The sequence below is a fragment of the Manacus vitellinus genome, unplaced genomic scaffold (assembly GCF_001715985.3).
Source record: "Manacus vitellinus isolate BGI_N305 unplaced genomic scaffold, ASM171598v3 scaffold_10_pilon, whole genome shotgun sequence".
Classification (NCBI taxonomy): domain Eukaryota; kingdom Metazoa; phylum Chordata; class Aves; order Passeriformes; family Pipridae; genus Manacus; species Manacus vitellinus.
This window is the reverse complement of record NW_021938838.1, coordinates 8168492-8195040: the sequence shown is the minus strand read 5'-3', so window position 1 is coordinate 8195040 and position 26549 is coordinate 8168492. Positions and strand designations below refer to the sequence as shown.

Genomic DNA, 26549 nt, shown 5'->3' with positions numbered 1-26549 from the left:
AGATATTTGGAAGAAATTCTTCCCTGGGAGGGTGGTGAGAGACAGGAATAGTTTGTCCAGAGAAGCTGTGGCTGCCCCATCCTTGGAAGTGTTCAAGGCCAGGTTGGATGGGGCTCTGAGCAACCTGGTCTAGTGGAAGGTGTCCCCGCTCATGACAGGGGGGTGGAACCAGATGACCTTGAAAGGTCCCTCCCAACCCAAATCATTCCATGATTCTATGATTCAGTGGTCAGCACTTGTTCAGTCCATAAAGTAGCATGGCTACAGTAACCCAGAAAAAGAATACAAAAACCTTTAAATAGCATAATTGACTTCCTGGGAATTACAGCAGTGGAAGCCTCAGTCCTCGAGGTTTCAGAGGGCTGGGAAGGAGAGAACTTTTCATGAGTGAAGACCTTTTCAGAGTGCAGACCTTTTCAAAGTGAAGCAAACATGGCTGAGTACTACCTGTGTGCTGTTCTCATCCCCCTGAGCATGGACGGTGTAGGAACGAGCCCCATTCTTCAAGGTCTCAGTGGCAATGCGCACTTCCACCCCTGGGAGAGGGGTGCCCACGGAACCTACAGAGGGAAACAAGGTGGGAACAGTGGACAGCCTCTGGGAAATCACAAAATCAAGGATGCGAAAGAGCAGCTGCTCGTCTATCAATGGCATCTGCAGACTGTGCTGGCACTAAAGAACTTCCTAGCAGGGGGTTACCCTTCAGGAAGGCTTCGATCACGTCGTGTGTCTGCATGCAAATGTCACGACGGTGCAATATGCTGTTGTTCGCTGAGCAGGCAGTGCTGGAAATGCCTCACAAAACAAATGTGTCTCCAGCCCTGAACAGTCTCTCTTGGCCAGTCTTTGAAGACTTCAGCACAGCTTCGTAGCTCAGTAATGAAGCTGTTTCTTTTTTTTTTTTTTTTTTACAAAGCACCATGAAACCTACACAAAGCTGTGAAAAGAAAGAGCACAGTGATTACTCCGGTGGCTCCTCTACAGTCTGAACCTGACAGGGGAGGCAAAGGCTTAACAGTGTGAGAATTGCAAGGGATTATCTCAGTTTTAGGAGACATCAATACACTGTATAGAAAACATCACAGGAGAAAAGCAGGGATCAAAACCACACCATTCTTCCACAGGTTTCAATTTTCAAAGCCAGGGAAGCTGACACAGTGTCAGCTATTGAGCTCCAAGATGGTTCTGTGGCCAACCTGCAGCATTCCCACCCCCTGGTTTAGTGCTTGCTCTTCCTGGGGAGCACCTGAAAGCTCAGCAGAAAGGGCAGCTTTGTTCCTGTGACCTGTCTGATGGGCTCAGCAGCAACCAGGAGCTGTGGGCATCTGCTGGCTCAGCAGGGCTCGCTCGGCATCTCAGCGGCACAAGACGGCTCTTGTGGCAAAATGAGGCCTGTGACCTTCATCCCCTGTGAGCAGGGAGAGGGACAACAGCTCAGAGAAATCTCTGGCTCACGAGGACTGGAAAATTCGAGAAGGACTTTTCACAAGGGCACAGAGTGACAGGAAAAGGGGGAATGGCCTTAAGCTGAAGGAGGGCAGGGTTAGATGGGATAGTGGGAAGAAATTCTACCCTGTGAGGGTGGTGAGGCCCTGGCACAGGTTGCCCAGAGAAGTTGTGGCTGTCCCATCCCTGCAATTGTTCAAGGGTTGGATGGGACTTGGAGCAACCTGGTCTAGTGGAAGGTGTCCTTGCCCATGGCAGGGGGTGGTACTGGATGGTGGTACCTAAACCATTCTGGGATTCTATGATTCTAGAACTGGTAAGTGTGCTTTTTATTTGAAGAGATGATCAATTTTTCTCCCTGAAGATGATCAATTTTTCTCCAGTTGGTGCTTTCCAAGTCTGCCAGGATCAGCTTCACCTTGAGAAGTCCCTACAGCAGGGTGTGCAGGACCTGGAGCTCAGTGCTGTCTTCCCCTTGTCACCTCTATTTCAGGCATTTGGGTTCAAGTGGCACTTTCCTTATCCTGGTCTCATTCTCCTCTTCAAGCCCTGGAGATCTGCTATCCGTGACATCATGATTCTGTTTGCTACACTGGTCAGTTGCCATGGAAATAGATATGTCGTCGTAGCCCAGATTTATGGCATCCCTGCAGGATGAGCCAAGAGCAGATGGGCTATGAGGGAGTGAGATTTTATTGCAGTGAAACTACCCGAACAATTAGCAAATCTGGCAAGAAATAAACAGAAAGCGACGTGGCAGCTCTGTGATCCGTGTCTGCTCTGCTCGGAACTGCCTCCGGCATTCAGGTCAGCCAACACACAGCCAGGTCCTTCCTTCTCTCACCACCAGCATTGCGTGGGCTGCTCCCATCTCCTGGCCAGACACTGCCAAAAGCCTGAGACAGAGGGTTGCAGCAGGGTGAAGAGGGAGCCATGAGCCAGAAGTGCCCTGAGGTGCCACGCTGAGGTATTTATGGAATCAGAGAATCACAGAATATTTGAGTTGGAAGGGGCCTACAAGGATCATCAAGTCCAACTCCTGGCTCTGCACAGGCCAGCCCCCAAAATCACACCATATGTATTTAAAACCTGCTACGAGAGACTCCAAGAGACCTCAAAGCAGACAAGAAGTCATGGAAAACACGATCACTGTTGCATGGAAGCTTGTTGAAGCTGCCTTCTAGACTTCTATGGGAACGGTTTCTCCAGGGTGAAAAATGCCTTGGGTGAACAGACTTCTACCCACTCACAAAACGTGGCACCTGACAGTGGGCAGACACCACAAAGTCTGTCCTGGAAAGCTCATGGAGGGAGCACAAACCAGAGAAGGAATTGCCATGGGCTCTCATAGACTTGGAATTTTTCAAATCAAGATCAGCTGGATGCCTTCCTTGGAAGATCCTTCTTCCCAGGATGAAAGCTGCTGACCTCAGCATGGAAATGTCATGGAGTGATTCATAGGCAGCAGGACTCAAGGATTAGTGCCCACTTCTAGTCTCAGTCTTTGAGAAGGAAACACCAAAGCTCAGCACAGTGCTGGCAAATCTAAGCCACGGAGAAGTGACGTGTTACCCACACAGTGTTTTCAGATCACAGTTACAAATACAGCTCCACCAATTTGTTTCCTACTTGGCTAAAGCAAAAATCTACATGTAAAACAAGTCCCTGGTGGAGAGCTGCTTCCTTATATTGGGTCTGGAAAAGGTTTTCTGGTATTTAGGAAAAATGACAAACTTGGATTTCAACATCTGTAAAGGCTGAAAAGCTCATATCATTGATTAGAACTACACAAACCTGACAGTACTAATAAAATTCATGTAAAAACAATGACTAGAGCTTCCCAGGCCCATCCACCACATCAAAATACACACTGTGCCAACTCCAACAGGTCAAGAGAAGGTTGAGCCCATTCCCAAAGGAACAGCATTGGATGTCCTGGCTTCAGACCACAATCGGGGGTGATCAGCAGGGTGTCAACACTTAGCACTGGCTTCCTTTTGTCCCTAGACATAATCCTGAGTGGAAACTGGGGAGAAATCCCTGCTCCTTCCCCTCTTGCTCCCTCCAGCTCTCTCCAATTTGCAGGCTCCTGACTGTTAGGAGCTGCTGGCACCATGCCCGCTGTGTCGGCACAGGTGGCACCAGCCGGGCTGCGGGCAGGAAGGAGTGACACTACTGTTCTTTCACCGGTTCTCCTCTGTTTAAAAAAGTTGTCAGCTCTTCCCAGATAAATTTAATTGGCCCCGTGGTCTGTGTCCTTCGGTATCTGGGTACCTCGGTGCTGTTATGTGCCGAGGTGTCCTGGGAGAATTGAAACAGGCCAACGATAAGGCACTCAACGATCTCACTGTCAACAATACACGGAGTCCCCGCTGTAGGAGCTATTAGCTGCCTCTGATCTAAACCTCCAATTAAAGTGGTGATTAGGCCCAGTGAGGCATTCTCCGGCCATGAATTATTCATCTCCCTTCACAGTAACAGCACCAGGGGGGATTAGAATGAGAGCTGGTGAAAACAGAGGCATTTTAAGCAGGGTTTTAACCATATACAAGCAAACATTTATCTTTCAAATCTTTCATCTTTGTTTCTTCTGAAAATTAAAGCCCCCACATTCTCCTTCATGCCCCTTCAGACCTGTGCTGAGGGTGGAGAGAAATGCCATGCTGCTAGTGACACCACTGGGGACATCAGCAGGATGAGCAGGGTCTGAGGACTTGACCCTTCCCCAGCCACACCAAGCAGGTGGAAGCGGGCAAGGGAAGCCCCAGAATCTCTGCTCAGAGGCTCAAGAATCATAGAATGGGTTGGGTTGGGAGGGACCTTAAAGATCATCTAATTCCAGTCCCTGCCATGGGCACGGACACCTTCCACTGTCCCAGGTTGCTCCAAGCTCTGTCCAACAGCTTCTCTGGGCAACCTGTGCCAGGACCTCATCATCCTCACAGGGAAGAAATTTTTCCCAATATCTAATCTAAACCTACTCTCTTTCAGTTTGAAGCTATTCCTCCTCATCCTGTCACTCCAGACCCTTGTAAATAGTCTCTCTCCATGTTCCTTGCTCGCTCCCTTCAGGCACTGGAAGGCCACAATTAGGTGATGCCAAAGCTTCTGTTCTCCAGGTTGAACAATTCCAATTCTCTCAGCCTTTCCTCATAGGAGAGATGCACCATCCCTCTAATTATCTTGGTGGCCTCCTCTGGACCCTCTCCAACAGGTCAAAGCAGTAGAGAAGGGCATGTGCTGCTTCCACTCCAGGAGAAATCCTCTGACAAATGTCCCCTGTTCCCAGCCTATCATCACATTTTACTTGGATGCTCTGTGGTACATGGTGACCTCCCAGCCCAGCCTCTAACAGGGCACTAGATCAAAAGCTTTTTCACAGCTCCAGTAAATTATGCCTCAGCTTCACCCATCTGCTTCCCAGCTGACACTGCCTGAAATAAATTAATCAAGCCTATTCAATTATAGCCTCCTCTCTGTACGGTCTCTTGCTGATCCACACCTTTACGAGATGCTTCTCTTTCCTCTTGGGGCCACAGGAGCCCCTGCATGGGGCTGGAGTAACAGTCCCCAGCCCCTCTGCTCTGCCTGCATGAGAGGATTTAACCCCAGGTCCCCTGTAGACCCTAATATCCTCAGGGATGATGTCTCAGGAACACAGCCACCCAGCTCTGGGGCAGGAGCTGCCCATCTGGGTGCCAACTTCTGTCTTGCCAGTCTTATTTCCTGTCTTTTTTAGTCTCCTGGGAAATTTCTAGAGCCTCCAATCATTTGCCCTCCTGAAGATCAATAAAAAGCAAATATAACCAGGCCACAGGGACACTGGAATGATCTCTGCACCGCCACCCTGCAGTGTGGGGCTCACAGTCCAAGCTAATGCAGGTGGGAATCTTGTTTCCCTGCCTGCTTCCCTTCCTGCCTGCAGGGATGGGGCTTCTGGAGGGAGGGAAAACTGCCTGAGATGGAGTGGGGGAATGCGAGTTACTCTGCAAAAGTAAAATAGAGTTTGTATTTCAAGCTGTTCTTGGGTTGAGGAGTCAGTGAGGGGGAGTTGCGGCTTCCCCTCTTCCTGTGTGAATCCTGCGAGGTCCAGTTTCTGCATCCCATGGGATTGAGGTGCTGTGGGAAGCTGTGACACCCAGGACAGCCCCCCACACCCCCCCAAAGGCTGCATATGGTCCCATGTCTGCACAGACAGTGTGTGGGGAGGCAGGTGGCACAGGGTGGGTGCTCAGCACACAGATGGCCATGCTCCAACCAGGGGAGGGTGGGGGCATTTTATATTTGTAATGTTCAGATCAATTTATTTCTAGGTTACATGAAGTACAGATATCAAGAGGAGTCATAAAGTGTAGCTAAGAGAAGGGGGGGAGGACAAGGAGAGAACAGGACCAGAGAGTACACCGAAGTGTGACAATTCTAATTCCTTAAGAGGCAAGAAACAGGCTCTAAAATAAGAGTGAGCAGACATCCTATTTTAAGTGTTCAGCACTGATGGGTTGGACAAGCACTGCTGTGTGGAGAATCCTGTGTGACACCACACAGAAATACAGCTCCAGGGAGTGGGAGCTGAAGAAACAGTCCCAGTGCTTCAATTCACTATGATTTTGGAAGTAATAAAGCATCAATATGGACTCTGCCAACCTGGTTGCTCAGGCCAGTGGGCACCACTGTGAGCTCTGCACACACAGTTTTGATCCCAAGGAACAATCAGCCACTTCCCACATATCCATGTCCTGGCTTCCCAAGGCCAATTCCCCCACCAGCATCCTTGTAGCCTGCTCCTCACTCATGTATAGACTCTGTGCAGAGAAAACCCACGACCAATTCCCAGCACACACCTCCAAACAGTGAGTGGGCACCCTCTGGAGACTCCTACCTGGGACACGGACTCCATGCAAAGGGTTAGAAAGCGCCATCCCAATCTCAGTCATCCCATACCTCTCCAGCAAGGTGTGCCCAGTGATGCTCTTCCACTTCTCCAGGACAGGCACTGGCAGAGCTGCTGAGCCTGACACCATTAACCTGCACAAGGAAAGCCCAGGTAAGAGAGTATCCAAGATTACCTTTGCTTCAGGGAATTTGCAGCCTAACAGGGTCACATAAAGTCTGCTCCTACGTAAAACCTTAAGACAGAAACCCCCAAAGCCTTTTAACCAGTATCAAAGATGTTCCTCACATGCTCTGTCTGATATGGGGTTTAAGTTAAGACAGGACAGTCTCCTAAAACAGGTCCTGGAATACAAGCATGGGCTGCAGGACAAAGTCCTCAGCCATGTGTTACACATGGTGACACAGATAACGAGCCCCTTCTGGCTTTACCATGCAAGAGTGGCTCATAATTAAATAATGTCACCCTTGTTCCTGTCAAAGAGACACTAAGGCACAACAACCAGCACTGAAAGAGCTGGTGCTAAAAGGAAAACCTGGAGGATCCATGGTAGGGATACCCAGGCACCAGCAGCCCCTGCCCACAGGGGCATTGCTCTCCCACCTGATGTTCTCCTGGCAAAAGGCCCGCACGAAATCCTGGACTTGTGTCTGGGAGAAATGCTTGTCGTAATATTCCATCAGCTTGGCATAGATGGTGGGCACTGCCATGAAGACACTGATACGGGGAGCTTCAGAGCTCAGCAGCCTCTTCCAAACCTAGAAAGGAAGGGAACCTACATGGATAAAAATGCACCTGTGTTATCTAAGACTTCTGGGAAGTACAAACAGCTGGAAGCCTGTTGTGTGCACCTCATCCATGTCCAGAACAAGTTCCCAACCTTCATCATGCCCTTATTGCCCAAAGCACAATGTTCATCTCTTATCTCACCAGTGGATCACCTACCCACTGTCACACTCACAAGATGATGGAAATGGCATTTTTAGTGCTGTCACATTACAGCCAAGAATTTGCTCTTGAAGACAAAAGCTTGTGGCAGAACCAGTTAATTCCCTTATCATGCACAGTTCTCCAAAGGCTACACAAAGCCATCAGCTTTCCAAAGCATGGGAGCTCTTCTTTGGAAAGACACTAAGCCACGTTTGAAGAACACAATACACAGGTAGGAGCCCAGGGACTCAAACTTCTGAGGGAGAAAAGCTTTGAAGACAGATGGTAGAGTCTGGAAGAGGAAGATCACACACTGGAACTGGGAGTGAGACTCCATGAAAATAGTCATCTGCTGCTGAGTGGGTACAGAGAGACATGTCCTCAGCGAGCTCAGAGGAGCCACCAGAATCCACAGGTAAACCAGTGGCAGCAGGAGAAAGCAGCTGGCCAGGAGGGCCAATACACCAATGAAACTCTTCCCGAGAGGAACAGTCATAGAATCAGTAAGGTTGGAAAAGACCTCTTAGATCATTAAGTCCAACTGTTAACCCAGCACCACCATGTTCACCACTAAACCAGGTCCCTATGGGACAGATATTTTTCAGCTGCAACTCCTACTAACCTGTGGGAACTATTAATGGGGGCAAATTCCACCATCCAGCTCTGCTGGGATGTGGATGAAGACCCTCTCTGGGATGAGCAGCCCCTGGGAGCAGTTAACAAGGCGCAGGAGCCACAAATACCACACTTGGGCCCACTCCTTCCACACCTTGCCACTCATCCCCCTAGGCGAGCTCTTCCCAAGACAGGAGCGATCCAAAGCCATCAATAAATCAGAGGCCCCGCTGACGGCCGCCTCCTTCCCCTCGCTCCGGTCCCTGCCCCGCTGGTGACAAATGTATTTCCTAACAGCCCCTGACAGGGCGCTGCCTCCGCTCCTGCCCGCGCACGCTCAGCTGCACATGGGCGCCTGCGAGAACCCCGGCAAGGCAGGGATTGATTGAAGGTGAACCACAGATTCTCCTTCATGCTGTCACTCTGCCCCTTCCCCTCCATCCTGCTCGCTCAGGCTCCATTTCATTACTTTCTACTTGGCTGCACTGGCGCCGCCTCCCCCCACGTCTTGCACTCCACTGCTCCAGAACAATCAGCTCCTAAAAAAAACTCACCACCACCACGGTGTTATTCTTAATAGAGCAGGACACATCCACAAAGGCACTGTCCCATCCAACAGGAGAGAGTTCATGCTGCCTCCCAGCCCAGAGGTGCGATGGGGAGAGAGGAATGCATAAGGTGGAAATCCCCTGGACACCTCGGGAGGTGGGACACGAGCACTGCAAGATCCCCTGGACATCAAGGAAGGCAGAGTTGGAATGTGACTTCCTGGACTGATGGGGATATTTCACTCCCTGCAGAAACCCCACCTACCAGCATGATCCCCAAAACCCAAGCTGGAATATGCAAAATTGCATTCAGAAGGATCTAATCCCTATCATACGCCTCCCATCCTCTTTTTCTCTTCAGCCTCCCAATATTTTTCCCATTCAAGGCAGCAGAATGGAGAAGGGCTGCAATCTCCAAAGCCAGGGCTGAATGGACCTGCTGTCCTCAGCCTGGTGTTCCCGAGAGCCATTGCTGTGGGCAGGGAAAGACATGTCATGGCAAGCAGGGATCAGGACTGTGTTGAAGGGATCGAAGGGAGACAGATGCTCAGGGTTGTTCAATCCTTGCTGGGTGATTTTTTTTGTCTTCCCAAGTCCTGAGCAGCTGTGGGGAACACAGGGAGATTTCCAGTCTGGCCATGCAGCAGAGTTATTTTTATATGATTTTGGATTTGAAAAAAAACAATACTATCACTCTAAACAGAGCAAGTCTCTCTTGCACCCCAGAATTCCCTGTCCCGCTGTGCCTGCTGAACTCCTGCTCTAGATAAAACCCTTCTCCTGCCACTCCAGCCACAGGAGCAGCTTTTTCCATGTCAGTCTGACTTGCCCCAGCAACAGCCCCTTCCTGAGGATAAGCAGCTGCCTTTGGATTTGTGCCACCAGCTGCCGGGGTGATCTGCTGACAGCCAAACTCCCCACCTGCTCTGCTCCCGCTCAGCCAAATCTGGATCCTTCCCATGTGTTTAACAGGACTAAGCCCCGAGCTGTGGTACAAAGCTGGCAGCTCTAAACACTCCGCAGAGCCCGAGCTGGCCAGAGGGCTCGTCACTGCCCAGCCAGCTGGAACAGCTATTCCTGGGTTATAACTTTAACTTCACGCTCTGAGAGAAGAATCTGGGAAAGCCTCTTTACCTGGGACTAATCAATCAATTCCGGGGCTTGGACAGGCTTGTAGCAAGAGGCCACTTTGTCCTTCCAACACCCGGCATCCTCCGACAGCATCAGGCTTGGAGCAGCACAATCCATCTCCCCCTCTGTTCTCCCACGTGTCACTGACACCACATCAATTCCCTGTGGAAAGGATATTGGCAGCCCATCATTCTGTTTTATTTTGCTCACCTGACACCTCGGGCCTCCAAATGCTTTTAAAAGCCCTGGATTCAGGAGGAAAATGTGGCACCTCATGCCAGGGCTGCTGGGTTCTGCACCAAGGGAAGCAGCAGCCTTCCAATGGAATATGCTCAGGATCAAGATTCCTTTTAAGATAACCAAGGGCTAGAAACAAAAAGTTTCTCACTGCAAGAAGCAAGAGTGGGAACAGCTTCCCATCAGGAATAACAGCAGCGAATGCTTACAGGACAGGGTTGCTCATGCCAGCAGAGAAATGGGAGACCTAATGTTCCCAAGAGCCTTCCTGTCAGCATGACATTCCTGATTTTCCCCCCTTCCTACTGCTCAAAAGCATATCATGGTCTGGCCAGTGGGATTTTGCCATCACTACATGGAAAAAAAAGGAGAAAATGACACCAGTGGGTACAAACCAGCCACAGCGAGACATAGCTGGAAGATTTTTCCCACATATTTTTCCCAGCATGCAGATGGTGAATGAGGGTGAAGGAACATACAAGCTGCTCCAAGGGATGGTCATTCCACAGAGCAACCTTCTCAACCAGCCCCCAGACCAACTAAGATCATCTGAAGGAAGAGATGTGAGCACAGAGGAGAAAAGGCAATCATTATTTCCTTTTACAGAGGGAGACATGCAAAGACATGAGCTAGGAAGAAACAACAAACTCACCAACACCTGGGCATCTTCTCATGCAAAAAAAGAAGAGAAGGTGGAAAAATCATTTGCATCCTAAATCATGTAAGATTTTCCCTGATACAAGATTCCCAAAATCAGAAGAACTGTGAGCCGAAAAGGAAGCAAATACCAGCATGGATTTTTCCATCAGCCCACAAATGGATAATGTGCTGTTGCCTCTATTGACAGACACAACAGCTCCTCTCTCCTATAAAATTACTGTACCATTTTCAGTTGTTATTGAATTTTTCTCAACCTTTTCAAAAGTAACAATCCCCCTAATGCAAGGTTAACTCATCCCTTTACTTCCCTTTTGCTCAGGGAGATGGGTCTGTGTTTTACATTGACTACTGCCATGTGGGAAGCATCAGCAAGGAAGAGGGCTGACCGTGTTTTCCAGAGTGTCTGTGAGAGCAACAGGCACAACAAGGCTGTAGCCAAAGCAGCTGCTCATTTGGGGAGATCCTGTGCCAAACATCGAGGGTGGGAAGCTCCTGTAACTCAACAGCAGCAGCAAAGGGATGGCAGGACCACGCTCACAAATTCGACAGCAATTTATCCCCAGAAAGCACACGGGCAAGACATGAGATGAGAGAGCACCAAGGGGAGCTCTGCTCACTCCCAAGGACTGAGCAGCCGACACTTCACGAGCAATATGCAGAAAGAGGGAAACACTCTTCTCTTCAAAGGGAAATTGGGCCCTCGGTGGCTTTGTCTCATGTTTGTTATAACCCCAAACTGTTCACGCTCTGCGTGACTCTGGTTTTAATCATTTATTCATCAGCGCAGTTTGATGGCCCCTCCGCATTCCAGGCTGAAGCTTTTAAACCCTTCCTATGCTGGAGGCATACAGAAAGGAGCAAGTGCTTTCCCTGGGACCTGGAAATATAAGTAAATATGACAGGCTCTGGTTCCATTTTTTGTATTTCCCCACACACATCAAAAGCCATTACTTAGGAACAGATGCTGAGGACAGACGGCAGATCTGGGGAGATGGGAAGAAAACCTCTAACTTTTTAAAGCCAGGTCTGTGAGAAGTGATCAAACATAATCCATTCACTAGTGACCTGCTCCTCCCTCCACCAACTCCTCTTTGAGTCTGAAATAAAATTACTCCTCTGAAGCCTCCCATTAATGGATGAAAAGACTTCCAGCCTTTCTCCAGCTGAAATTGGATGGGAGCCACGATCCCCAGCACATTTGGTTATTGGAGCTCAGACGCCTGTGCTTGGATTTGCTTTTCTTTTAAAAATAAACTAAAAGAGCTGCCCAGAGTGATGTTTGCAGAAGTGACAGATCCAGGGGAGAGGCTCAGTGTGGTACACGCTTCTCCTTCCCAGAGGCAACCACAGCTGCCAAGCCCTGGATCTCCCCATGCAGCCCAGCCAAGGTATAAAGAATCAGCCCAGCCTGGCTCACACAGATAACAGCAGAGCCAAGGACAAAGTTTGCTCCCAGATGTGGCACAGGCTCTCCTGGCCTTTGGGAAGTCAGGGCTGTGACCACATAAGATGCAGCAGCGACCCTGGAGCGACACCTCACACACAACCTCAACGAGTGCCGGGTCTGCAGCTCCCTCCCACCACCGGGAAAAGGTGCCACAGGTGACAGCACACCCACAGCATGTCAGGGCAAGCTTGTCCCAAATCACACACCACCTTTGGGCACTCAGCAGTCGTAGTTCCCTAGAAAGAAGGGTCTAATTAAGATGATTTTGATGGCTTTGCATGCGACATTGTAAAACAGGGTATGGTTTTTAGAGGGTTTGATCCTCGGAGGCACCTTAAGTCACACACGCAGTGAGGCTGGCACCAAAACAGCAGCACTTTGCAACTGTAGGGTAGTAAATCTGCATCTTGGCATATTTATCATGGAAGGGTTTTCAGGGCACAGCCAGGGCTGTCACTGCACAGGCAGAACATCACAGCTTGAAACCTGCCCGGCAGAGCCGAGCGGGCAGCACACGCCACAACTGGGTCACTGGAGTGGAGATTTCCATAAGCTTATCCCACCACTCATCAGAGCAAGCTTTTTCTTTCAGGTTTTTGAATACTTTTATTTCCCACTCGGCACAAAAGACTGGAAGACCTCCTGGAATCTGATCTTGTGTTTATCAATGCAAAGCTGACAGGGAGCCTTTTCCTATTAGACCATCTTTCCCTTAAGGCAAGAGCAAAGATGGTCCAAGGCAAAGATAAGCTGTTCCTGTTGTTCAAACTCAAAATGGATCCTCTTCAGCCAAAAGCCTCAGCAGAGGCTGAACTGCTGTCTGCAAAGCAGACACTGACCTCATGACTTGCTTCAAAATGCTCCTGTCTATAGGGTACCTGGCATAGCCAGGTCCTGGTCTGGAATGGGGATGTCAACATGTGACTGTCACAGCAAGAGCAGCTGCATGGAGGGCACACAGCTTCATCCTCCATCTCTCCAGACTCACTGACATTTCCATGGAGCTACAGTCACCACACAGGGAGCGCTCAGCCTCAGCAGCCTGAACTGCTGCAGGAAGGGAGCCCCTGGAAATGGATGCTCTAGTGAGTGCTTGGTGCAAGCCCAGAAGCCTCCCAAAAGCATTTGGTCACAGGCTTTCTCTGCTGCCCAGTAGGAGAAGGCTCACTTTGCAGTTCTCCCTTAATGAAAGCATTAATCTCTTCTCCTCTGGCCACCAGACTGCACAAAACCTGCATAAAAATCTTTTAAATGTCTCCTCCCGCACAAGCAAAAAGCTGGCACCTGGGATAGGGTCAGCAGCAGCTGAGGAATGCAAACAGGAACAGCACAGCTGGAGAAGTAAACTCAGCTTGGAAGCAGGTTATGGTGGGAGGATCGTGTAGGGATGCTGAGGCTGCAGCTTGCTCTGGCTCCAGAGGAGGTTTCTGCCCTCCCAGTTCTCACCCTTGAAAAACACTAAAATAATTATATCACAGCCAGCTGTGCCCCACACAGCTGCTGGGAGGAACACACTGCCAGGCTCACTGCTGTTCTCCTGCCTGCTCTATGCCCACAGCAGTGCTGAAAACTCTCCCTCTCAACCATCCCTGCCATTTCCAAGCCCAGAAGCACAGACAGGCACAGTGGATGCTGCTCCCACGGCCCCCAGGCAGAGAAGGGCTCCCTGTAAAGACACTCCACCCCATGGAGTACAAGCACCAGAGGACTTTGCATGTCACGTACAAGTCGACTAATTCTGGAAAGTAAGGGTCCATTTATAAACCCTTTATTAATAAATGATTAATAGATGCAGCCATATTTTTTAATAACTTGCAATAAAAAGATGCTACAAAAAGCTTAAGCAAGACAGTCTTAACAGATGGTGCTATAAAGTGAATTATAACATGTACAGTAGCTGGTGCAGAGTAATGGATGTCCTCATTTAATAAAAAGAATCTGATTTTATGCAGCAACTTTCACGCTTGAGGCACCTCAGTACAATTTAACAAGTCCTCATGGCCTAAGCAGTAGCTTGTGTGCAGCCACAGACATCAGATGCTGCTTTAGTGAGGGAGAGGATGTTGGTCAGGACACTGGGGCTACTCCACAGTCCTGATTTTTCACCTTTCCTTGGACAGCTCCCAAAAACAGACGGAAAGGTCTGAAAGCTGCCACCTCCTCTAACACTGCACCGCAGGGAACGACAAGCAAGCCTTGGTCTGGGGCTGGAACTGTCTTCTCAGGAAAAAAAAAAAAGAGCATTATTCCCACCACCAAACCCAGACTGCCATCTGCATCCATGACTATGAGCCATGCCGCAAATTATGTAATTTAATAAACACTGTAATAATAAAGTATTTATTTTGTATAATGAAGTGTTAGTGATTAGAAACCAAACACACATCGGGCGTGCTGCTGCGGTTTCTCTTGAACCTTTGCCAGTATCACTCAAGGCTAAATATGTCTGCAGCAGGTTGAGAGTAAGTTCCTCGCCTTGTTTTGATCAGCCTGTCAAGTGTTTTAGCTGCCAGTCGAGTTTCTTTATATCACACTATAATTGGCTGCTTTCTCAAGGTGCAGCGAAGGAAAAAAAGCACACGGCAAAACTTGGGCTCCTTTGGCAAAATCCTCCACTGCTGCTTTGCTGAAAGCTGATTTCAGTAGCAAAGGGCATTTTGTAAACAGCTGGTGAAAATAGAGTGGAACTGAAAGGCAGCTTGCATTAAACTCCACAAGAAAGCCTTATTTACCCTCCTGTGCTCGCTTTGTAGTGTCGATCAAACCACTTGCAGCTCCCAGGGGAGGCCCTCAGAAAAATAAAGGGAATACAAAAAATAGAAAAGCAAATGACGTCCTTCAGAGCCCCAGTGCACCTGAGAGGCCCCAGAACAGCACCCCAACCTCCCTGCCCAAGTTCAAGCTCCAGGGTCAAGCGGCTGCCTCCGGCGCTGTCCCCGCGTGCCCTTGGACACGTCTGGGGAGAGCTTGGATCAGGGAAGGCAGGAGGGGTGTCCCGCTCCCCCATCCTGAACCCATCCCTCAACGTCAGCTCATTGATTTGCAGAGCAGAGAAAAACACCAGGGGACGAGGGACCATCAATCACCGGTGGCACAGGACGTGGAGCAACGCGCCCTCCAGAGGCTTTGGTTCCAGGATCCCGGCACCGGCTCTGCCTCCCAGCACTGGCCACGCTCCCAGCTCCAGCACACGCCTGCCGCACCCCAAGCTTTTGGGGTCACACCCTCAGGTCAGGGGAGGACAATTTGGCAGCATCCATCAAGGAGAGAGCACTGGTTACAGCTGCCAGGGGACCTTCCTGCTGCCTTCTACTGCAGCATCCTACCAATTTACTCTTGAAATTCGAGTGCAGAGCTGCCCCTCTGGGATTCTGGAGCTGTTCCACCCCAAAGGATCAGTGTTTAGGTGTCAGAGCCATCTTGACACGAGGAAGGAAGTGCCCATTTTCTGTGGTTGCTTCTCTGAGAAGCAGAAATAAGCACTGAAGAACTTCCCCGGTCCTGCCATCATTCAGATCAGAGCCAGGGCTCACCCTCACATGGCAGCAGCACTGCCAGAGGCTTCCAGGTGTATCCCACAACTGTGCACTTTGTCCTTCCAGTGTGACAAGTGTATGGACAAACACAAACAGGTAGAAAAGCCTGTTTAGTTACACAGCACAGGCTTGACAGGCTCCTTTCACTTTCCCATGGAATTCTGCAGTGACACCACACATCTCCCTTCTGCTACGAGGAGGCAGCAGCACCTGAAAACCCAATTATCCCTTAACAGTGACACTGCAGACACCATCCACGACACTGGGAGATGTGGATGAATGGTGCTGGACCCCAGGAGCTGGGAACTGTAGAACCTTTTCCATCTTCCTGCTGCTTGCCCTGTTTCTAGTCCCTTTTCATCCTCTCTTTACATCGTTTACCTGCCACTGCTGCACAGAACAAAGGAGAAGCAGAACACTGGGACTGGTGTTTCCTGGCTCAGCTACAAAACGACATTATAAATGCATCATTCAGGTAAGGTTTCCCTCCTGCCACCTTTCCTAAAAGCTGCGAGAAGGTCTGGATTTGCAGACTCTCTCTCATATCACTGAGTCCAAACCAACAGCTCTGTTAACACTTGTTTCTCCACAGAGGAAGAGCAATGTTTCCATGCAAGTGAGGAGAACCAGTATTTCTCTTACCTGAGCTGCAAGAAACTCTAAAGGCTGTGTTCTGTCATGTAATGTCATACAAAACACTACGGATATAGGATTGGAAGGGAAAAATTTGGAGTGGGCTGCCCAAGGAATCACCATCCCTGAAGGTGTTCAAGAAACAACTGCATATGGCATTCAGTGCTCTGTCTAGTTCCAAGGTGGTGATTGCTCACAGATTGGGCTCGATCTCAGAGATCTTTTCCAACCTGAATGATTCTGTGATTCTGTGAAATGCAAGGTATCAAAAAAGCCAACAAGCAGCACAGCCACAAGCAGCACCCAAGAGAAAAATCCAGCATTTCCACCTTTCCTGGCACTAAAAAAATTAAGAACCCACCAAGAGCATTTGCACCTAGAGTCCGTGGAAGGGCCCACCAGCAGCCAGAGACCCCCAGCCCCACGAGGAGGAGCAATGTTAAGTACGTCACGCTTAAACAAGCTGCAGCCTCTGGAATAGCATTTACCCCGGACTGAGTGCTGTGAACCACACACAGCCAGTGGCTAAAGAGCCTGGAATTCTTAAAGAACTTATTTCCAGAGTTGCTCTAATTACGATGCACGGGGTCCTGCTGCTGAATTTCAAAGGCAAGGCTCAATCCCTCCAGGCTCACCATCTGTGCGTTGAATTCCGGGAACATGATGCACGTTGCTCCCACCCACAGAGGACACAGGAGCTTATTGATCACCCCATGGACATGATGCAAAGGCAGCACGTGCAGAATGACATCCTCCTTCTTCCACTCCCATTTTTCAACCAGCCCTGTGGTCTGCAGAACAAAACAAACAACACAGTGTTAGGGCAGGAGGAAGGATTCTCCTGAGGTATCCAACCCCCAAATCCCTGGGCATGGCTGCCGGCAGGAATCCCAGACCTGCCTGGGCACAGAATCTTTCCTTTAGGATCAGCACGAGTAAAATTCCCACCACAACAGCAGAACAGAAGAGGAACACCTTTTGCATCTTTATATATCAGCAAAGCCCTTCCTTGTTGCTGAGAAATAGTCAACAGTGATTTTAAGCAGGGCCTACAAAAATATCAGCATGCTGCTACACATGCAGACTTAGCAGCAATAGTAATCAAAAAACTAATTTTCCCAGAATTCTGTTGACTGTTTGGACACTGATGACACCAGGTTTTTAGCATCTGTAAGGGATAAACAGTAGGACCAGAAAATCACTGATAAGCAGAAAGTAGGTTTCATGTTAGTAAAAAATGTTGATGTAACAAGTTTCCAAAAAACTCTGCTCTGAAGGGATAATTATCTGAAGGGATAATTATCAGGTTTCGGGGTGACCATGCCCTTCAGAGCCCAGTGCTGGCAACTGGAAAACTTATCTCCAGCCACCCAAAAATAAAAAAGCATTTGAATAGTGGAATTTGGTCGTGTCCCTCACAATCCTCTTCCACAGTGCAGGGAGCAGCTTTAAGGCTTTCTGGAGGACAGCACAAAGGATGGGAACTGCTCAGGCCACCCCCAAATGATCAGCATATTTGTAAGGGAAGAGATTCTTTGCCCAATATAGCCAAGCCCTGGCTCTATCCATCAAGGCTTTCATTCCACACCCGACACTGTGGTATCTGAGCGCCCAGAACAACGTCAGCTCCCAGAGCTATCCCTAAGGCCTGCTGTATTCCCTGCCCTTTTTCCCTAATGGCAGGAGTCTAGCAGTTGCAGGCACTGATAACCAAGTGGTGATGTAGTCAGCAGGCTCATTCAAATTTTTAATTCCTTTTGGCTCTGAGAGCTAATGGATTTTTTGCCTTGGGGATACAGACCTGAATAATGCACAGGCTTCACACAGCACTGGGCTGGGCTAAGATACATTCCAGTCAGGAGAAAAGATTCTTTCCTAGTCACAGCGTAGAAAAGCAAACTGCAAAGAAATCAGGTTTTTTACCACAGGTCTCATCCCTTCTGCTTTCCAGGAAAGTAGGGAGGAGAGTCCACCTGCCCTGGGATGCAGCTGCAGCAACACCACCAGACCAAGGTTTAGAGCCTCAAATGCTGCTGGCTGTTCACTTTCCAAGTGCTGAGGATTTCTGAGTTACAGCCTCCTAGCTCCCTGCAGGAATTTGATAGCGGGAAGGTGTGTTTGCAACTCCAAAATCCAAGACTTTGGAGGGGGAGCAGCACTCACCACAGCCTGCACGTTCTCATGGGTGCTGAGGACACCCTTGGGCCGCCCCGTTGTCCCGCTGGTGTAGATGATCATGGCTCCTCTGTCTTTCCATGAGGAGCAGGCTGTCAAGGGACCCTCTTCCACAGCTGTGTGGCCTGTGGATCCATCACTATGGGACTTGGGAAGCGGCAGCATTGGGATTCCCAGTTTCTCAGCAATAGGGGCTATTTTCCCCACGTATTCCTCAGCTGCGATAACCAGAGCGCTCTGGGAATCCTGGATCACGTACTCCAGCTCTGGCACGGGGTGTTTCCTGTACAGGGGCACTGCTATGCCCCCGCTCATCCATGAGGCCCACTGGGCCACCACGTACGAGGCATCATTGGGACACAAAAATGAGATCCTCTCTTCCTTCAAGTCCCTGCTGGAGCACTCCAGAACTCTACAGATCTCCCGGGATAAGTGCAGGCTCTGGCCGAGCAGGTCTCTGTACGTGTGCTCCCTGTTTTGGTCAATGATGGCAATTTTGTCACCGAAAGCCAAAGCCCTGGTGAAGACAGGGGTGACGTCACTGCTGCAGGTGGCCCAGGCTGTTTGCAGACCCCTGTGGGGACAGCCAGCCCTCTTCCACCCCCATCTGGAGCAGGACAGGTCCCGGACACGGCTCCAGAGGGGCCGGCTCAGCCGAGGGAAGAGCAGGGAGAGCAGCATCCCGCCAGCACCACTTGTTTTGGAGTGATTCTGCAGAAAGCAATTACAGGAGCAGATAAGTATGTGCAGAGATTACCCAGGGGGTTATTCCCACCAAGGAGAAGTGGCAGCCTTCATTTGAATAACATCCACTGTATTATTGATGTCCCCACTTCAGGCTGTCATATCCCTGGCACACTGGGCAGTGTCTGGATGAAACAGGAGCCTGAGACCCTTCCCTGCACAGCCCCCACATCCGTAAAAACCAGCTAACTTAAATTATGACCTAGTTTTCATAGAATCGTGGAATGGTTTGGGAGGGATCTTAAAGCTCATCCAGTCCCACTCCTGCCATTGGTAGGGACACCTTCCACTAGACCAGGTTGCTCCAAGCCCTGTCCAACCTGACCTTGAACACTCCCAGGGATGGGGCAGCCACAGCTTCTCTGGGCAATCTGTGCCAGGGCCTCCCCACCCTCACAGGGAAGAATTTTTTCCTAATATTTTTCTGAGGTATCCCCTCAGTCCCTTCCAACCCAAACCATTCCATGATTCCATGAAGAATCCTAACTCCCTCTGCACAGCCTAGAGCTCTGTCTGGGAACTCAGCAGGAAGCAGCACCCTCTCCATAGAGCCCTCAGCAATGGGGAGCAAAGAGGAGAGAACAGGCCTGTGGCAGGAGAGAGAGGGATTTACTGCACAGAATCCAATTACCACCAAAATATCCCCAGAGAGATTCCATGACAAGAGGAAACAGCCAAAGGATGACAAGTCCTCACTCTCTGAGAGTGTCCGTGACACTTCCTTGGCACCAGCAATCACAACTTGATTTCCTACAATTTTTTTGATAAATGCCTATTAGTGGAGCAGCTCGGCTCAAACGGCCTCCCAGCTCAGCTCCCCACTGTGGGAAGGAGCTGAAACAAAAGGGATCTAGGCTGGCAGTTCCCCAGGGAATTGCTGAGCAGGGCTTTACCCAGCTCAAGTGTTTGTTTTTCTGTAACCCCGCAGTCTCTCCCCTCCACCTTCGGAGCGTTTCTCCACCCAGACACCGGCTCTGCTCATATTTTCTTTTGCATATTGACCTCAATTTCTGCTTCTGCAAAACAAACTTGTGATTTACTGCGGAAACATCTGGGGGAGCAGAGAGGCTTCAAACCCAGAGTGGGGTGACTGTGTGAACCCCTGACATTTGCCACCAGGATGGAAAAAAACAAAGCAGGTCATGACCAAATTCGTGTGACATCTTTCCATTGCTCTGCAGAGACTAAAAGATAAAGAGCCAACACATTTCATAACTTAAACCAAACTTGGGACATTAACTGGAAGCAGTGGTTTCTCAGGATCCTGCTCTCAGCATTCTCCCTGTTCCCTGTATGGCTCCAGAGCAGGTGTTTGTTGCTCCTTCACAACAGCTCCTTCCAAAAAAATCCCATTATCCCATTCCCATGAGTCTAGATTTAATGGAGCAATAAACAGCAGCACCTTCAGCCAGGCCTGGGCATTAGGGACTTCAGAGAACTGGGCTTGTCTACGTGTGCAGACTTACAGACACTCAGGGGGAAGTAAATCCAGGGGCTGTTTTCTTTCCCCTCCCATTCCCCAGGGATAACTGGGACTACAAAGTCTGGTACAGCACACCTGGAAACAAAGTTTGTCACCAGGGCCCATGGGAAGACCATAGCAGCACAGAGATGGGGCTCTGCTGCTTTGGAAAAGAAGGTTCAAACCCCTCTGGAAGGGAAGGTCCAAGAAGGGAGGGTCTGTCCCCCCCAAGAAAGGGAAGGGTCCAACCCCTCCCCCTGGGAAGGGAAGGGTCCAAACCCATCCTCCTACGACTGAGGAATTTAAAGCAGCCAAGGGCACCCACCAGCTCCCAGCACAACCAAACCAGTGCAAACTGGAAGCTGACCCAGTGCAGACCCATCCCTGTCCACTCTGTGACAACCCCCTCTGCACCTTCTGAACACAAAGGGCATAAATTGCATTCCCTGAAGTAAAATGATCCATGGAGTTACTCTGAGCTATTCCAAACTGAGTTATAATAGGAAATAATCATCATTCCAGCTCTGATCGTGGCTTGGTGATGTAACTATCACTGAAAGTCCAACCTGCAGGATTCCATCCTTTCCTCATTTATAGACATAAATACAAAGCAACTCCTGGCTTTTTCTACAACAGAGGAGACAAAAAAATACTTTATTCTTGGAAAATAATAATTTAGAGAAAGAGATGTGAGAAAGGTATCAAATAATGATTGAGATGCTGATTATTCTCCCCTTCTCACCAAAAAAAATAGAGAAATATTTAATCCTAGAAAGGTTTGTGTTGGAAAGGACCTTACAGCCTACCCAGTCCCACCCTCTGCCATGGGCAAGGGCACCTTCCATTAGACCAGGTTGCTCCAAGCCCCTTCCAACCTGGCCTTGAACACTTCCAGGGATGGGGCATCCACGGAATACCCTGTGCCAGAGCCTCACCGCCCTCACGGGAAGGAGGAGTCTAATTCTTTTCCTATCCGGTCCCCCCCCAGCTCTTTGCCCTCACCCTACTCACGGCACGCCCCAGAGCAGAAGCAGCAGGAAAACCCCTCGTCCCACGATTTCCGAAGTCCCGCGGGCACGGACCGGCCTCGCCGCGGCCCCGCCACAGGCCCCGCACCCTGCGGGACCCCCTCGGGGCCGCCCCGGCCCCGCCGCCTCCTGCGGGCCTCACCTGCCGCCGGGGGACCGCTCCRCCCGCGGACGGCTCCGGGCGAACACAGCGCGGCGGTACGAACGTTCCGCGCACGAACGTTCCGCCACCGCACCAACCCGCACCTGATTTATGGGGATTTGGCCCCAAACCGCTCACGGGGGGCGGGGCTGGGGGCGCCGCGGAGCCGACGGTCACTGCAGCAACCTGGAGCGTCCTCATGGTGTCCTCTGATGTCATGGCGGGTGTTCATGGTATCATGGAGCTGCAGCTCTGCCTGGGGGTGCTGGGGCCACGTGCCCAATCCACGGGACTTCGGGATTTTGGCACGGATGAGGGATCGCCTGGACTCATGGGACCTCCAAGGTGTGGAGAGAAGTCCCTGGGGTGCACAGACATCTTAGAGACGCACAGACACCCATAGGACACACAGACATCCCATGGACACATGGACATCCCTGGGACACAGGGATATCTCGGGGACACACAGACATCCTGGATACACACAAACACCTTGGGGATGTACGGACATCCCAGGGATGCTCAGAGGTTGCCGGGTGGCACACAGTGTGTCCCCTGCCAGCCCTGCTCCCCGGTGGAGCCATGTTTTTCCGGCTGTACACAGTGTTCCGTGAAGCGGCACAGCCGGGGTGACCCCCCACCCACCTCCCCAGGTGTGTTTCCACCGGGGCCGGCGGCCACAGCCCATGAGGCACAGCGGGGTGGGAGCGGAAACAGGGCCGGGAGCCTGGCCTAGAGCAGAGCCCAGCCTAGGGCAAAGCCTGGCCTAGGGCAGAGCCCGGGCCTGGCGGGGGCGTGCAGCCAACGAGCATGTTCCGGCTGAGCTCCCAGAGCCCCATTGCAAGGAGTACCATTGCACAGCACCCCATTTCGCAGCGCTCCATAGCACAAATCTCCATTGCACAGCTCCCTCCTCATTGCACATCTCCTCTCTTACCCAGCTCCCCTTTGCACATCTCTCCATCTCCTGGCTCCCTCCCTGTGGCACAGCCTTTCCCTGTTATGCAGCACCGTCTCCCCTGCACAGCACCCCATTGCCCGGCTGTCACACAGCTCCTGTTGCACAGCTCCCCAAAGGATGTGTTCCATGTCTCTCCATCACACCACTCCCTCCCCATGGCACACTCCCTCTCCATCGCATGACTCTCCACTGCAGAGCTCCCTCCCCATTGCACGGCTGCAGCACAGCTCCCTCCCTGTTGCACACTTCCCCATCACACAACTCTCCCCCCCATTTCTTCCCCATTTCGTGCCCCCCCAGTGCATGGCTCCCTCCCCATTGCACACTCCCTCCCTGTTGCACAACTCTTACACACCTCTCCACCACTCAGCTCCCTCACCATTTCACAGCTCCCAATTGCACACTCCCTCCCTGTTCCACATCTCCCTATTGCACAGGTCCCTCCCTGTTCACGCTTCCCCATCACACAGCTCCCTCCCCCTATCCTCCCCACTGCACAGCTCCTCGTGTCATGTCTCCCCATTGCACAGCTCCCTCTCCATTTCAAGTGTCCCCATTTCATGGTCCCACAGCTCCCTTCCCACTGCACGACTCAGCATTGCACAGCTCCCTCCCTGCTGCACAGCCCCCTCCCCACCGCACATTTCCCCATCACGCATCTCCCTCCCCATTTTCTCCCCATCACAGGGCTCCCTCTCCATTGCACAGCTCTTGCAGGACTCCCCATTGAACACTCCCTTCCCATTTCACACCTCTCCCTCACATGGCTCCCTCCCCATTTCACATCTTCCCATTTCACAATTCCCCATTGCATGACTCCCTATTGCACACTCTCTTCCCGTTCCCCATTTCAAGCCTCCCCATTGCATAGTTCCCTCCCCACTGCACACTCCCTTCCCATTTCACACTCCCTTCCCATTTTACACCCCTTCCCTATTTCCTGGCCCCCTGTCACACACCTGTCCCATGCAGAGCTGCTGCAGGAGGGTCTGAACATCCCTGGCTCTGGGCTGGCCCCCAGTGACAGTAGGTGCCACCTCCCTGCAGAGGGTTCAGGGTAGCTGTGCCCATCTACTGCCCTGCACCTGTGCCCACCCTGGCCTTGCCACTGCCCAGCTTGGCCCTGTCACCACGACGCCGGCCCTGCCAATGCCACTGTCATTCTCCACTTCACACTTGCCGTCTGTCACTGGCCTCCCCAGGCCCCGCAGGCAGCAGGGATTAACACCCCCCTCGTCAAGGGATGTGTGCCCACAGGGGGGTCTCTGATGCCAGCAGGGTGTCACCACCCCCCGTGGTGGTTCAGGGGCTGGCAGGGACAGAGTGCACGGGGTGGGGACAGGTTTGGGACATCCATGGATTCCTGTGTCAGGCAGGATGCTCCTCTGTGCCTCTTCAGCGTGTTCAGAGACCCCCCACCCTGGGGAGGGGGGGAGTTCAGGGCTGTCCCCCCCGACCGTGGCAGGCGGCAGGGCCAGCTGGCCGTGTACACCAGATGTCCACCCCGACCCACCCTCTGCTGCTCCGACCCCCAGCACCTGGTGCCCACTGGCCATCTGGAGGCAGCCACATCCCCGGAGACGATGCTCAGCCGCGGCCACGAGCAGCAGCCGGCCACTGCCGTCCATTCTGGGGCCCCACGCTCCCACCTGGGGCTGCGAGGAGGGGGGGGATCCCCTGGGAGGGGTCAGTCCAGATGTGCCATCACAGCTGGGAGCGGAACACCCAATGTCATGGAGCAGCCCGACACCAGAAAACCAAAACCGGGGCGCACCACAGCCCTGCTCACCCATGGCCCCCCTGCCCCGGCTCATGGGGCTGTTGCAATGGTCCCCAGAACACTGGGATGTCCCGAAAATGCCACCGCGGTTTGTCCCCTCCCTCCCTCCCAGCCGGGTGTGAGTCCCGCAGCCCACACCGGAGGGAGGGTTTTCCGCCTTCTCCGCCACCACCCCCCCCCGCCGCCTTACTCAGCTCAGTGATTAATTATGGATCCAGCAGAAAGCTTTTATTGCGTTCGAGTTTACTTGTGGCACATCCGTATTTATTAAAAAAAAAAAAAAGGAAAGTAATTACTGGGTGGTGTAAACACCGCAAACACCGCTGGGTTCCAGGGAGCTCAGAGCTCAGGGAGAGCACCATGGCTGCCAGAGGCTCCATCCTGGTGGGATGGTGTGGGATGGCATGGCATGGCATGGCATGGCATGGCATGGCATGGCATGGGGGAACTGGAAGCTGCCACACAGTGCTGCTTCGGATGAGGATGGAGCGAGATGGGAGCCCATCCATCCCCACTGGGACACCCCAAGACCATGGGAATTGTGTCCCTATCCCCATCCTGCCCCAGTCCAAGGAGGGACAGAACCGGAGCGCATGCTGGGATCCCTGATTGCTGCCCAGGAGGGTGTTGTAAACAAGGGGGAGTGAAATGTTTGATCTCCATCCATCTGCTGGAGCCTAATCCCCCACCCCTCATGCCTCATCACTTCCCAGTCTCCCTAATCTGCTCCCCGCCAGCCAGCGGAAGGTCAGTGCCGGGTGTCCCCCACCACATGCCCTGTGGCACTGGCTCAACCAGGAGGCTGACAGGGCTGGTAGGGCCATAAAGTGGGAGAAACCAGATTAAGTGTCCCCATTTGGGGGTTTAATCCCTGTGCTTCTGCTGCTGTGATGGGAAGGCACAAGACAGGGACAAGATCTCCCTCTTTCCCTTGTTCTCCTCTGTATTTCAGAGGTCCCCCCATGCCTGCATCCCACCCAACATGAGCATCCATTGTCAGAACCACTACCCACACTGGAGTGACAGGGCACAGGTTTGTCCCCAGGGGCCTGTGGGGGACACGATTGCCATCGGGACTCCCTGGGGACAGGAGCAGCTCGGAGCTGCTCGGCGTGAAGTGGAGCCATAAGTGGCTCCTGTGTCACGTGCTGAGGATAAGTGCAAAATGGCCCTATTATGATAATTGCACGGAATTATGATTGATGGAGATTAACTGCTTATTTGAGGAAATGGCAGGCGCACGTGTGACACGGGCAGGCTGGGGCACAGCCACCGGGGCATGGGGACACAGGGACATGGGCAGAGTGGCACACCAGGATATTCTGGGGATCTTCATACAGCACAGTCACCGCCAGCTCTTGGGCTGGGATGTGCCACCACACAGGAATATTGGGGGCTGCATGGCAGGAGGACCCACTTAAACCCCATCCTGTCCCATGGAAGGCTCCTGGTATCTCCTGCCAACTCCATTAAAGACATCCCTGATTAGGGGGTAAACCTGTTAAACAGGGATGGCAGCAGCTCTCCATGTGCTCACTGTGCTCTGTGCCCCCAGGCTGTGCCATGGGGCTTTGCTGTGGGGCTGAAGAGGGGGCAGGGGGCAGCCCTAGGATCCCCATGGCTCCCAGTGAGCGTGGCTCTCAGTAAATGACTTATTTTGGGAGAACTTGAACAGGAACTGGGCTGGCTCTGTTTCCTACTTCCAGCCCAGCTGTTCCCACCAATGTCCCCTGGCCTCAGGGACCCTCCTGGGTTATTGGCGCCAGGAGAACCCAGGCTACAGTAGACGTCCAAGACACACTCCCACCTCTCCCTTCAAAAAGACACCAAACCCAGGAATTTGGAGAAGAAAAGCCAGAAAAGCGGGGTTGGTTGTGATGCCGATGGCTGGCCAGGATGGAGCCATGACATGACTGCACTGCCGGGGCCAGGATTTCGGCACGAAGTGGGGATGTTGTGCTGCATGAGGCTGAGACAGCCATGTCGAGCAACACACGGCCAGAGGGCACCCCAAAACCCCCCACCCATCACCAGAAGTCCCTCCTCCACTCTCCCCTTCCCAATTTCCTGGGCCTCCCTTCGCAGCAGACGGATGCTGGGTAAGAGGTGTGTCTATGGGAGCCGTTCTCGCCATGCAGCATCGCTGGTCTGTGTCGGCACTTGCCATCCCTGGGATGGGCTTT

General features: G+C 51.8%; 1 protein-coding gene across 2 annotated transcripts in view; it reads right to left on the bottom strand.

The window, feature by feature from the left end:
* The window catches only part of ACSF3 (acyl-CoA synthetase family member 3), a 56784-nt gene extending 35134 nt beyond the window's left edge, over window positions 1–21650 (bottom strand). Inside the window, exons 1-6 of one of the 2 annotated variants that reach the window (XM_029964811.1) lie at window positions 21626–21650; window positions 18238–18960; window positions 16710–16865; window positions 6941–7095; window positions 6326–6471; window positions 448–560 (exon numbers count right to left, since the gene is read on the bottom strand). In XM_029964811.1, the coding sequence (XP_029820671.1) occupies window positions 448–560; window positions 6326–6471; window positions 6941–7095; window positions 16710–16865; window positions 18238–18930 (1263 nt within the window). In that variant the 5' untranslated portion in view covers window positions 18931–18960; window positions 21626–21650. Of the gene's footprint in view, window positions 1–447; window positions 561–6325; window positions 6472–6940; window positions 7096–16709; window positions 16866–18237; window positions 18961–21457; window positions 21540–21625 lie in introns of those variants that run through there. The other variant, XM_029964808.1, reaches the window with a different exon arrangement.
* Between the last annotated feature and the right edge of the window lie 4899 nt (window positions 21651–26549).